Source organism: Belonocnema kinseyi, chromosome 5 (genome assembly GCF_010883055.1).
Source record: "Belonocnema kinseyi isolate 2016_QV_RU_SX_M_011 chromosome 5, B_treatae_v1, whole genome shotgun sequence".
Lineage (NCBI taxonomy): Eukaryota > Metazoa > Arthropoda > Insecta > Hymenoptera > Cynipidae > Belonocnema > Belonocnema kinseyi.
Window position 1 is genome coordinate 110,289,829 of NC_046661.1, and position 15,050 is coordinate 110,304,878.

Consider the following 15,050-nt stretch of genomic DNA (forward strand, 5'->3'; position numbering starts at 1 on the left):
AAGTTCCCGCTGTTTGCCAATAGATGGCTCCAGCAATAAGTGCTGGTCGATTTTGATATTCAAAACGTCATGAACCAAGCTTAGACATATGGTAAAAAAACCGTGTTGACGCTCAACTGCCACAAAATGGCACAAATCATAAGGAACTCAAGTTCCTTGTTTTTTAATCATTCCCAACGCATGCAATCGCTTGGAAATTGCTTTGCGGGTAACTATTAATGCTGAAGCAAGCTATTCTTGCCTTTGGTACGGATCCTCATTGAGCAATGCCTCGAATTCAGCGTCTTTGAAGGTTTTTGGCATTTCTTTACGTGGACGGTCGTCAACATTGAAATCATCGTCTTTGCAGCGACAGAAACAGTCACGGCACCTTGTTTCACTTCGAGCAGCATCTCCGCAAACTTTTTGGTGCTCTCGATCCGCTTCAGCCGCCCTTTTCTTCGAATGAAAGAAGAAAACCAACACTTCCCGCATATAACGATTATTTGGCACAAAATCAAACATTTTCACACAACCAAAAGTATATGACGCCAAAAAAATCACTAATGTGTCAACACGGTTTTTTTATCATATGTCTAAGCTTGGTTCTTGACGTTTTGAATGTCAAAATTGACCAGCACTTCCTGCTGGAGCCATCTATTGCCAAAAAGCGGGAACTTAGCTGCGCACCTAATATGATTGCTGATAATTGATTATAATCATACAAAATACTTTATTTGTGTCAAATTTAAAAATTAATGTTTCCAGAATATCAAAATTGATTAAATCTTCGTCAATTCTTCGAAAAGACGGGAAAAACTTTAGGTTGAACCTGAAATAACAACTCTGAAGCATCCGCAAAAAAGAGTACGAAACGAAAAAATATTAAAAAATAAATAATTTCCCCATAAAAGTAGGGTTCATGGAGCTCAAAACTTTTATTGTATGCGCTAGTAAAAAGTTCAAAACCGCATTTAGGAGTCAGAAAACGACTTTTTTGCCTCTTAAAGACAGAAAAAATGCTTCAAAAGTACATTTTACTTCGAAAAAAGCCTTCTTACATTTCTTTAGATAATATTATATAAAGAATTTTCAAAAAAAAATTCAAAGTTTTTTTATCAATGTTTATCTATGTTTTAATAAAATTTTAATAATAATTTTGTTAAAACTTTTAGCATTGATATTTCTTGAAATTATTACTATTTAGTGAATCCTGAATTTTGATTTTCTCGGAACAGGAGATTTTAAAACCCTATAAAATTGTAATCTACAAGTCCTTGGTCGATTTTCTCGGAATTGTTTAACACCTTTACATCAAACTTTGTTTACTCGTATTCAGAGAATTTATTTCTTTTCACTGAAAATTGAATTTTTTATATCTTCTTGAAATGTGTCTTTTTCACATGGGGAAAAAAATTGTTTTAATTCTTACTGCTAAGAGTTTCCCCGTACAGAATTGCCATACTGGTAATTGTTAATAACAATTTCTAGAAGTTAATTTCTCAATCCACGATTCACTTGTGAAAACAAAATAATTTTTTTTCACTATGGTTGGTATTAGCTATAAATTTAATTACTTCCGCGTGAAGTGTCCCAACTGTCCGAATTTATAATTGTTATTAAAATAGCAAGTCGCAATAAATAACCATTTTTATCATTTTAAATTAAAACTTCTGTTGTCGAAAGAATGTTGTTCTTTAATCAATTTAAGTGCAATCGTAATTATAATTATGTTCAAGCAAGATGTTGTGCACAGCAATAATATTTACGATTTTTATTAATCTACTTCTAACACTTTGGATAAAAAAGTCGTAAAACCCTTTACGTAATTTTGGTACGGTTTCTTATGTTTAATAAAAGCATATTTCTGTCATCTTGAGATTCACTTTTATTAAGAATACAAAAATTTGTTTGTTCATTTGTCAATTACTGAGGTAAACTGACCATTACTGGGGTAGTTAGGAAAAGCTAACCCACATAAAAACAGTTTTAAAATGGGGTATTGGAATTTTTGGTACAAAAACAGCTATAATAAGTGTCTAAGACATTATTTGATCAATTAGAACAAAAAATACATTAGTAATTATATAGTAAATTAATATAAATGGATATTTTTAAAGCTAGTCAGATCGCTCATTAGTTGGGACATGAATTTTAGAACATATCCTAAAGTGGGACACCAAAGAAGCCAATATTGGGACAAGGAAAATCCAATGGGGTTTATCAAAATAAAATGGCACACTTTACTTATAATTTATTACAGAATACATGAAAAAGCAAGAATGGATTGTGACTACTGTTTATAATTAAAGCATTTTTCCTTTAAAATATCAACAATTATATTTTTTCATAAGAATTTATCTTTTTTGTTAGAAAATTTGTCTTTTTTATTTAAAAATTCAATAATTTGTTGGAAAATTGAAGTATAAGGTTAACCAAAAAAGGTTTTAATTACATATTGCAATCGGACGAATCAATTAAAAAAAAAAAAACAAATTTCCAATCAAACTGCTGAAGCTTCAACCTAAACAGATTAATTTTTAACCAAAGTTGCATTTTTGATCAAGATAGATGAAATATATAATTAAAAAGATACGTTTTCGAACCAAAAAAAAAAAGATTTTTCAAGAAAATAGTTCAAATGTTAATCAGAAAACATTTTTCAGTCAAGAAATTAACAAAAATTTAATGAAACTTTTGAATTTTCAAGTAAAAAAGATGAGTTTTCTTCAAAGCAGTTATATTTTTAATTTGAAAATATAAATTTTTGACAGAAAAGTTAATTTACTTAATTTATCTTAAAAAGTAAATCAATAATATTAATCTTATTAATATTTCATATGAATATATAATATTAAATTTTAATTCATACTTACTAATTTTTGTTGAAGAATTGAATTTATTAGATACTATATTACATTATTTACCGAAGCAGTTGGGATAAACTACTTTGAACAACTTTTTTCAGAATAAATAATCAACTAAACGGCAAGGTTGTGTCTTTTAAACAATATTTTTAATATATCACTGAAATAATACTGCGACATTTAATTAAAAACACGGCGAAAGTGACCGTCTCAGTAATGGAAACGCAATTTCGCAACTCACGATCAAGTGTCCGAAACTGAGAGAGTCAGCGACAGATCGTCTCGGTTTAGGTAACTTCGCCAAAAATTTGTCCAAATGCGGGACATTAAAATATTCATAAGTTATCGAATAAAATCGCTAATAAAGTTATGAATTTCATTCTTAAACGTACTAAAAATGTGCAAAAACATTACTTTTTCTTTACGTGTAGGAAATTTCAATAATAAAATGCTGTAAAAGTTATGCGGATAGTTTTGAAATAATAAAAAATGGCAAATTTTGTAGCAGTTCATTCACACATTTTGAGGAATATTTTTGATTATCTTTTGCTAAATGCAAAACTTGTCAGGACAAAAATAAATAGTGGTAAAAAATTAAAAAAAAAACTTGAAAAATTATAGAACATTTTTACTTTCATAATTTATGTTGGAATATAAAAGATACTTAACGATATTTATTATTGTCTCGATATTGGACATACTTTTTACGTTGTCCCAGTAATGGTCGGTTTACCTTAATCTGCTTTTCTATACATTAATTGAAATATTAATTTCTTAATTTGCAGAGGTCGATAATACTAATCATAACCAACAACAAAATAGCAATTGCGGAATGAGCGTGGATTGCTCGATAGCTAAAAGCGCAAAGAAACAATTGTGTGGAGGTAACAAACAAGCAATCGAGAAAATGTTGGAATTCGGGAGAACGTTGTATGCGCAGTCGATACATCTAAGACAGCAGCATGGGAAAAACGAGGGGAATAAAAAGATGATACAGGACGCTTTCAGTCTTCTCGCCTACTCAAATCCATGGAATTCCCCAGTTGGATGGCAGTTGGATCCACAGCAAAGGGAAACCGTGTGTGGCAGGCTCAATTCTGCTATATTAGGTGAGTAATATTCGTGATCCTGGAAAACCTGAAAAACCTGAGAAACCTAGAATTGTCAGGGAATTTTCGTATACCTCAAAAAAAAAAAAAAACCCAGAAATGGCAGGGCATTTTTGTTTAAATTGCAATACAAAATTGAATAACAATGAATCTTCATTTGTACAAGTAGCTTCTTATTACTGCATTTAACTATTTTTTTGAGAATTCGTTTTTCTTATTTAAATTAATTTTTTAATTGTATCTTGAACTATTATATTTTTAGTTGAAAATTCAAGTATCCAGTTGAATATTCATGCATTTTGTTACAAATTCGAGCATTTTGGTAGAAAATCAATCTTTCTTAGTTCAAAATTCGCCTTTGGTTGAATTCAACTGTTTTTGATTGGAAAATACATTTTTTTTCGTTCAAATATTAACTACTGCATTCTTCGTTCAGAATTAATCTTTTGTGAATAAAAATGTAATTACTTGGTTGAAAGTTCAACTCTTTTTGTGAAAAAGAATTTTTTCACTTGTGAAGTTCAAAATTTGAAGCGTTTTAATTTGAATTTAATATAGTACCACCATTAATTTGACCAAAATATACACTGAATTTTAAATAGAAGAAGAAAAAATACAAGTTTGTTTGAATTATCATTTTAGTTTAAAAGTTTAATATTCCAGTGAGTTCCAATTCCAATTCTTTAATTTGCCGGTTCAGTTTTGATTGATGCGAATGAAAAAAATTTCAGCTTTAAGATTAAATGGTTAAAATGTGAAAGATTTTTTTTTAGGATTTCAAACGAAAACTTTAAAGCTTTTAACAAATTTTGTAAGGTTTCAAGTGCAAAAACAAATTTTGTTTGATATTCAAGAATCTTTACAAATTTTCTTAAAATTCTTAGGAAAATTTGGAAGATTTAAAGAAATTTTTGTTATATTTTGAATGATATTTCAAAATTTTAAGAAAAATTCGAGTCAGTTAAAAATATTTTAAAGAATTTTAGAAGTTTTGAATCAGTTAAATTTTTTTTTTACTTGAAAGCATTTCTGAAAATTTATCAAGTACTTTTTATTTCTTCAAAAATTCTAAAAGCCTTAAATGCTTTTAAAAATGCTCTAATTTTTCCTTATATTTTTTTAAATCCTGTAAAATAAAAAATGTACTTTTCTACATTTTTTTTGACACATCTGAAATATTCAAAAATCTTTTCTAATTTTCTTTAAACTCCTAGGAAAATCTGGAAGCTTTTAAGCCAATTTTTACGAACCATTTTCATCTATTATAGAGTAGATAATTTCTTGTAATTTATATACAAGCAAGGATTGCGAACAAAGGGAGAACTATAAAATTATTTTATTAATTATAAAAGGTTCAATTTGGAATGCTTTGAGTTTTAAATAGATTAATTTGAAATTTTTTTAAATCTAAATTTTCTATATATTAATGTTCGGTAATAAAAATTGAAAACCTCAAAATCAATGTTTTTCAATAATGCCTGTTCCATTTCCAGTTCGACCACGAATTTATTAAGTTTCAGTTGACCACCATAAAATCGCAAATTTTTCTGTAAAACTTCAAAACACAAATGGGCAGTTAGGAAAAGCTAACCCACATAAACAGAGTTTTAAAATGAGGAATTGGAATTTTTGATACGAACAATGTTATAATGAGTGCCTAAGATGTTATTTGATCGATTAGAACAAAAAAAAACATACTTAATTTTATAGTTAATTAATATAAATGGATATTTTTTAAGCTAGTCAGATCACCCATTAGTTGGGACATGAATTTTAGAGCATATCCTTAAGTGGGACACCAAAGAAGCCAATATTGGGACAAGGAAAATCCAATGGGGTTTATCAAAATAAAATGGCACAATTTTCTTGTAATTACAGAATACATTAAAAAACAAGAATAGAATGTGAATGCCGTTCAATTGATTATTTATTCTCAAAAAGTTGTTCAAAGTAGTTTATTGAAACCTTCAATTCTAACCTCAAATTTAATTTTTCAATCAAATTAGTAAGTATGCATTTCAATTTAATATTATCGATAAATAAATAATAATAAATTGAAAAAAGTATTCAAACAATTTCAATTCTTTTTTGCCTACAAATTTTATTATTTGGTTGAACGTTTTAATGACTGAAAAATCTGTTTTGATTAATATTTCAACTATTTTGTTGAAAATCCATCATTTTGGTTCGAAAATTTATTATTTTAATTATAATTTTCATCTTTCTTGAGCAAAAATGCAACTGATTGGTTGAAAATTATATTATTGTGGTAGAAAATTAAAAAAATTTGGTTGAACTATTTCTCTTTCTGTAATAAAGATTAAAACATTTTTGGGTTCAAGTATCAACTATTATATTTTTTCACAAGGATTCAAATTTTTTGGTAGAAAATTAGTATTTTTTATTTGAAACTTCAAGAATTTGTTGGAAAATTGAAGTATTAGGTTATTAGGTTGTATTTCTAACTCGAAAATATAATTTTCCAACAGAAAAGGTCATTTACTAAATTTATTTTAAAAATTGAAGTTCAATATTGAATAAAAATTAATATTTGACAAAATAGTGAATTTTCAACCAAACGTTAATTTTCTACAAATAGTTGCATTTTTAACCAAAAAGGTGAAATTTCTGCCAAGAATTATGACTTTTTAACCAAATTATTGACTTTTGAACAAAATAATTCATTTTTGAACCAAATAATAAAATTCTGTAACTAATAGAAAAGAATTCTTAACCAAAAATTCAATATTAGACTTTTCAACCGAAAAGAATGAACTTTCAACGAAAAATGTTTAGATCGTCTTATTCGGTTCTATTAATTCATTACGCTTTCAGGTGGAAAAACGGGGGAAAGAGGGGAATAGGGAAAAGGCTGTGAAGCCTGCGATAAATAAATATAATTTTTATAATTCATAAATTAAAATCAAAAGAATAACATTTGAAATAAACATTGAAGTTTATTCTTAACACTTATCAAATATAAGGTTTGAATACTGGAGATTTTTATTACAGAATAAAGTATTTTTACAACAATTTTGTATTACATATTAAATTTTATAATAATTTCAAACCAACTGAATGATCTTTTGCAAAAAGTTTTTTAGAGAAATGAAATTTGAAGGTTTGTGCTTAATGTTTGTGTAATATGTCCTTAACTTTGAATGGTGATCACTGTTTTTTTTCAATCTTGTAAAGAGGTCTTTTTATTACTTATTAAACTTTATAACATAATAAGTTCAAATTTATTTAACGAAAAAAAAACTATTTAAATGATTTTTTATCTCTGATGTGAGCCCGAGACCTGAAAATATACAAATGAAATTTATTAATTACATTAATGTTTCTACTTTAATAAGGTAAGCCGACCATTACTGGGACAGTTACGAAAAGCTAATCCACATAAACACAATTTTAAAGTAGAAAATTGTAATTTTTGTACAAAAACCATTATAATAAGTGGCTAACACATTATTTGATCGGTTATAACAAAAAATACATAATTAATTTTATAGTTTATTAATATAAATGGATATTTTTGAAGCTAGTCAGATCGCCAATTAGTGGAACAAGAATTTTGGGGCATATCCTTATGTGGGACCCAAAAGAAGCCAATACTGGGACAAGGGACATCAAGTGGGGTATATCAAAATAAAATGGTAGAATTTACTTACAATTATAGAATACGTAAAAAAATATGAATGGATTATTATAAATCATAAAAAAATTATTATTTTTTATTTTTCAAAAAAATGTTAACATTTTGTTTTAAAATAATAACTTTTAATTTAGAATATTTTAAATAACGTTACAAATTTTTAATTTTTAAACAAATAATTAAATTTTCAAACAAATAATACAATTTTAAACCAAACAATAATTGAGATTGAACACCTTTTTCAAATTTATTTATTAATTTTAATTCAGCTGAATTCCTAATCAAAAATAGAATAGTACACTTTTCTACCAGAAAGATTGAATTTTTACACCAAAAAGACGAGTTATCTTCAAAACCGTAATATTTTCAACTCGAAAATATAAATTTTCAACAGAAAAGTTAATGTAAAACCAAACAGTTGAATTTTGAAGTGCATTGGTAATATTAATCTTATTAATTTGCCAAATAATTAATATTAATCAATAATATTACATTTTAATGCATGTTTATTAATTTTTATTGAAATTACTATTAAATTATTTAACTATGCGTTTGGCAAAATTTGAGGTTAAAATTGTAGGTTTCAATCAAGTTCTTTAAGCAAGTTTAAAAAAATAAATAGTTAATTGAACGGCTAGCGTGGAGATTATAAACAATATTTATAATGTGTAGAACAATTTATAAAAACAAGGTTATACAAGTTACGCGGAATGTTTTGAAATACAAAAATAAAAAAATGTCGAATTTTGCAGCTGTTCATTCACAGATCAGGATGGCCGCTGGACCGGGAAACCGGGAAATGACTGGGAATTTTCTGAGACCCGAAAAAACCGGGAAATGACAGTGAATTTATTTCTTGACCGGGAATTTTACAAATTTTCAGAAGAAAAATCTGTCCAAATTCGCAAAATTCTGCAAATTCTGCAAAATCTGCAAAATTCTCTATTTTAGATTTTTATTTTTAAGCTTACATTTTTAATTTAAAGAATTTTAACGTGCAGTATTGAAGAATTAAACAATCGGCACTTTAAGTATTAAAAACTGTAAAATAATTGATTTGATAAAATGATTCTAAATCCGTCGATAGTTTAAGAATTTCGAGATTCGTAATCAATTCGTAATTAAAGGCTTTTATTAGTTTAAAAATATTGCTTCAGTCTAAAATATTCCATTTTCAACCCATTTAAATAAAAAAAAAAATTATTAAGAAAAAGGATAATTATTTAATATTTAGCAATATTTGACTTATAATTTAAGCGACTAAATTGAAGACAAATGTTTAAAAGTAAACAATTTGAAACTTAAATGTTTAACATAGAAAGCTTTGAATTGTTAAAATTTCGAAAAGCTTTTAACATTACAATTTTTATTGTTCTGCTGGATAAAATGTTTAATTTGTAAGCGAAATTGCTGAATTTTGTTGTATAAATAATAATTGGACGCGTATTATTTTTAGAAATATTTGAGTAATTTTAAGAAATATTTAGAAGTTTTGAAAAGATTCAAAATTGATTAAAAACTTAAAATGATATCAGGTAACTTAAACCAGGTTTTTGAAACAAGATCAGAACTTTTAAACATATTTTAAACGGAATACAATTTTTCCTACAATTTTTAGAATATCTTAAAAATGTAAAAAAATACTTAAATTCTTCCTGGGTCGTTTTTAATAATGTTGGAATTCTCTTTAAATGTTTTTGAATATTATATTAAAATAATTTTTCAAAATGAAGAATCATTTTCAATTTTCTTAGGAATTTTAAGAAAATGTTTTTATTCGTTTGGAGCCTATCAAAATTCTTAAAAAGCTTTTACATTTTTTGTCAACTACAAAAATCTACATTTTGTTTTAAATTAGGTTGTGAGTATTTGCACCGAAATTTCGTTACGTATAACCAAAATTTTGTCGGTAAACACACTTCGTTAAAATTATTTGAAATCATTTCAAGTTTAAAATTAATTTTTAATCTTTTTCAAACTTCTAAATATCTCTTAAAATTACTCTAATTGTTTCTAAAAATAAAAAGTGTTCAATTGTTATTTAGAAATCCAAATTTTAAGGAGATTTTTTTTAAATTCGCAGGATTTTATAAAATTTGTAGGACAAATTTAATTAATTTTTAAAGTTATTAAGAAGTTTTGAAAAAATGTTAAAAATAAAGCTAAATTTGAAAAAACTTAAAACTACTTCAAGATTTCTGAAGATTTCGAAATACAATTTTAAATTTTTTTTAAGGATGCTTAAACTATTTAAAATAAAAATAATTTAAATTCTAATTTAAGAACTTTTAAGTTGAAAAGAATGTAAATTTAAAAATATTTATTGGCCTACAATAACTGAATAATATAATTTTGACCATTTTTAAAGTTCATTGATTTATTCTTCAATTTCGAGTATTGAAAATGTTAACCTAAATTTATATTTTTGGAACTTAATCTAAATCTTTGAACTCTATAATTTATGAATGTTAAAAATTCTGAATTTTGCAGTTTAAATTCATTAAACTTGAAATTATTCAGTTGAAAAGTGTTAGTACCTTCCAGCTTATACATGTAAATTATTGAACAATTCAATAGACAATTTTTGAACTTAAAAACTTTTAAACTTCAATTTTAAAAGTAAAAAATTCAAGAGTTCCACTTTGAATGCTTTAGTTTTGTTGTTTATTTTGTATTACTAGTACTTTTACTGTTTAGCTGTATATTTCGATTTTTTACATTTTATTGACCGGGAAAAATATTTGCAAACCGGGGAAAACCGAGAAATGACCGAGAATTTCGTTCTTTGATTAAAACGGTCATCTTGCAGATATTGAGGCGTATTTATTATTATTTTTTACTAAATGTTCTCCCAGTATTAGAAATACTGTTTACATTGTCCCAATAATGGTCGGTTTACTTTACACACTTTAATATCACACTTTTCATTTCGTACTACTCATTATTCATACTATTTTTTTGTCTCTGAAGTGAGCCCGAGGGCTGAAAATAGAAAATTGCAATTGATTAACCACAGGCATGTTTCTATTTGTCGACAGAGTCGAGTAATTTGCCCCGACGGCCGCCCTTGGAAGTCGCAGTCTCTCACGCCCGGGAGTTGGTTCGCCTGATGTCGAATGCAGGTCTCGGAGCCTGTAGCTTCGCGGTCGTAGATAATATTATTCAATATTGACGGTGCCTCCCACTGCTGCCACGAGCGCCCCTTCTACCTACCCGAGTGTGGTGAGTGCCCTCGTATTTAACTGGAAAAAAGTGCCTCACGATCGGTGGACCCGGCCAACAACGAACGATTTTTCATGCCGTCGGAGCGCTGTGATTCCTATAAAAAAAAGTACCGTGACCCGTTCGGCTCTTGATGTTTCTCATCGCGCACAATGTCCTCGTTATGTAAACTCTAACGTAAATGCGTGTACGATTTTCGGGAACATCGGACTACTGGAATATCAGAATTCCGTTTCGGGTTTGCCGTGTCCCAGCACACGGCGACGGCACGGCTCTCGCTTAGAAAGAAGAATTCAGAGAGAAAAAGAAGTGACGATAAAAGAAAAGAAAAGAAAAGAAAAGTGACGAAAACAAAATAAAAAAAAAAAAGAAATGTTAAGAGTAATTAAGGGAAGATATTAAAATTTAAGGAGTGATGAAGATTTAAGAAATGGAAAAAGATAAGAGAAGCAAATGCGTATAGTATCTGGAATTGTCGATTTACGTAAAGGAAAGTCGCTGTCGTTATAAATGATGGTTCGCCTTAGTTACGTTCGCAGTAGATAAAGTCTCGGATTTATGACGCCTCAGTGGGATAACCTTTTAAGGATTGAAGACGGAAACGTGGAGCAGATGATTCTCAGCTAGAGCAACTCGATCTCACACAACAATGCACGACAGAAAAGCTGAACGCTCAGACCTGCCAACCGATAAAATATTCAACCTTTTTAGCGTTTAGTCAAGGAGGAACCAACTACCTACTTCAACCTGCTGTCCATACAACGGGCAATGTTCGACGTTTCGCTAAATTATCTCGCTCCCACAATCTTCCCTAAAATCGAGCTAAACTTTGTTGTTGTTGTTGTTGTTTTGTTTTTTTTTTTTTAATTTAAGAACGGTCATTTTGGATGCCTTAGAAAATTCGAGACTTGAAAAAGTTCACCGTTGGATTTTGCCTTAAAAAAGGCACATTGAATTTTCAATACTTATAAATTCGTCAAAACAAAAAGTATTTTCTTTTCCCATAAGAGTCATTTTCTCTTTTAATGTTAGGGTCCAGATTTGGGATCGAGCGAACGCCCTGCTCGTTTTAGAGGCGGATGAGGTCTTACGTTTATATAAATATAATTACGAGAAAGAAAAAAAACTTAACTAAAGAACGATCTTGTACCGTACACTAAGTAATTGTTTTTTATATGCGACATAGTATATTATTATATTATATATTATTAAAAAAAGATGGAAGTCGTATGCAGCTAGTGGTAAGCGTGCGTTTAAATACAATAATTTACTATATAAAGAAAAAGGATACAAATTAAATAGGTTTACCAGAATCGAACGATTTTTTTAGCGTTACATTTTTCCCGTTTCGAACGTATAAATAATAGAAAGGATTGGGATTTTTGATTCGTTATTCACCCTCTGAGAGATATCGAGGAAACAGATAATTAATTATAAATGATTGATTATTGATTATTATTGATCAGTGATCATTGACATCCTGCCTCCTCATATTCGTCTTTTCAATGTCAGTGATTCTAGAATTTCCGTCTCCTGACTCTACATCTTGGAGATAATTCTCTAAACGCATATCTATGTAATAAATTATAATATATTGTAACGCGCCAATCTAACATAACTTTAATTTTTTCGTTTTTATTATCGCTGCTTACAGAAATATATACAAACATTTATAATATTTGTTTAACATACGTTGTTCGCATTTAGTTTTTCTTTTTTCCCGACAAAGCACGTCCTGTCTCCTTGCCTTCTCAACATTTTCTAAATTCTCCTTGTCATTAGAGAACAATCTGGGTGGCTACTGCGTACTGGGAAATCGAGAAATGGCAGGGGATTTATTTTCTGAACGCAAATCATTCTAAATGTCACTTGATACAATTAAATTTGAGAATTTTATGGACTAATTGTAAAATCATTTAATTTTCAAGTCTTGAATTTGACCTTTTTGATTTTTCATTTAATTCGGAATGTTTATGATGTGAAAATATACGAAATTCAAGCCTTCATTATTGATAATATTGAATTTGAATAAAGTAGAATAATTAGAAAAAAGAATTTGAAGTAGATTGAAACATTCAACATTATAACATTGGAAAAAATTAATAAACACTTTTCTTGAAATTCGAATTTTTGAAAATTGTACAAATTAAAAATGAAAGCCGTTTAATACTGCATTCATAATTGAATAGATTAAGATTGCAATTTGAAAAATTAGACAGATTTAAATTAAAGCGCTACAAGTTGTGCATGTTTTATTGAAACATTAAAAATCGTCTGGTTGAAATTTTAATTGTTCAAAATTGTATACTTTCTAATTGAAAGCCTTATTAGTTAAACAATTTGATTTGAAATATTTGCTGAATTTTAAGTACTTTTTTCCATCTGTTCTATTTGCATTGCCATGAATGTAAAATTATTTAATTTTGAATAAATGCGGATTAAAAATGTTAGTTTTCTACTTTGAAAGCTTCTACTTTAGAATTATACAATATCAAATGTTCTTAATTGGGAGATTATATCATTTTAATAGCTTCAAAATGGTAAAATCTTGAATTTTTTACTTTGAAGTTATTCAGTTTTGAATGTTTCATTTTTAATTCTAAACACTTCAAATTTAGAATTTTTCCGAAAGACTTGTTCATTTGAAGATTATTTTGGCAATATTTCTTTAAATCATACATTTTCGGTTTTGAATATTTGCATTTTGCAATTAGAAACGAAATTTTTGTTATGTGAAAACCTTGAAGTAAACGTACAAATTTGATACCTTTCTTACTGCGGGATTTTTTGGTTTTGAAGCCTTGCCAGTTTAAAACAATCTACAACATTTTTTGAAAACAAAGAAACAAATGGGCTTTTTCTTCTGGCTGTTTAGTAGCCACCCTGACAATTTGCGTTTGTTCATTATTTAAAAAAAAATTTCTGTCTGAAAAAATTGGCAAAATAAAGATTTATTCAAAGAATGTCACCTGTAGAAACTTTTTTGCATTTTTTTGCACAGGACATTTTCTCCCCAAATGATTTTATTCACTTAAATTTCAGACATGAACCGTGAGAAAAAAATCATACTTTTTTATTATTTTTGATAATCAGCAAGTTCGGCTTAGAGAAATAGAACACGATGCGAGATAAAGTAGAAAAATTCGCTTTAAAGATACGTAGTCGGCCGCGATTCTATCAAGCAATAAATAACATTATAATCGCAAGCTTGTTCCATCGAGCGGTTTTTCGAATTATAAGTGTTGCGTAGTTAATTAATTATTCGTGCCAAAGAATTCGGCTCTCTTCCCATTATCAATTCTCAAGGCAATGATAATCTAAGATTATCCAGATCTCTTCGAAATTATTTTTCTCAAAACCTATTTTCATTTGAGATAACTTTGCATGTTTTTGAGGAAGTCTGATTTCCTGTGATACTCGACCACTCAAGATTTCTCTCAAAAAATCTCAAGTTATCAGAAATATCTTGAGCCGGATAATAAAATAAATTATGGCAAAGTTGAACTTTTTGAAAATGGGAGGCGATATTGTGCGTCTCGAATCTGTGACACGATTAATTAAAATTGTTTACCGTGACTGTGCGCGTCGTTAAACGGCTCATAGCGTGGTCCAAAAGTCAGAAAAGAAAAACAAAACTGCACCCTTTCTCGGCGAAGGGACGCGTACACGTGATAAAAAGCCATAACGAACTAAGCGTAATAATTTCTGTATGTGATACCCTTTAGCGAGTAGAAAACTAAACTACGATTGACTAGACAATCCTAGGAGTTCTTAAGATATAAGATCACGATCCTCATTTTTTGGAAACGGCAAGATCAAAGTCGAAACAATATGCAAATTCAATTTAATTTAATTCATCCTCCATCATCAACCGTATTTTAAATTAACTATGGTCTCGACTTTCAATATTTTGGATTTATTTGAAAATTTAAGGCCATGTAATAGTTTTCGATTCCTACATTATCCACATTTTTTCGGAACATCTCACGTCCGCAAGAACTAAGATATCGAGTTGAAAATTTTGGAAATTGAATAGAAGGTACTAAGGGACTTTTTTTATCGTCCTTCGTATTTTTTTCCGAAATATCTTCCTAGATTCTTGCGAAAAAATGCTGGTAAAGTAGGAATTGGGTAATTAATAGATGGCCTCAAACTTGAAGTACTTAAGACCCTTCTCAATGTTGAAGTCACTTATTCTTAAGAAATAAACTTTGAAGA

The 15,050-nt window shown here is 28.4% G+C and overlaps 1 protein-coding gene across 2 annotated transcripts in view; it reads left to right on the plus strand.

The window, feature by feature from the left end:
• LOC117172440 (ran-binding protein 9) overlaps nucleotides 1-12,523 on the plus strand; it is a 58,440-nt gene extending 45,917 nt beyond the window's left edge. For both annotated transcript variants that reach the window (XM_033360379.1, XM_033360378.1), the window contains 2 exons: nucleotides 3,632-3,955; nucleotides 10,649-12,523. In XM_033360379.1, coding sequence (XP_033216270.1) covers nucleotides 3,632-3,955; nucleotides 10,649-10,782 — 458 coding nt within the window. In that variant the 3' untranslated portion in view covers nucleotides 10,783-12,523. The remainder of the gene's footprint in view (nucleotides 1-3,631; nucleotides 3,956-10,648) is intronic.
• The last annotated feature ends 2,527 nt before the right edge of the window (nucleotides 12,524-15,050 follow it).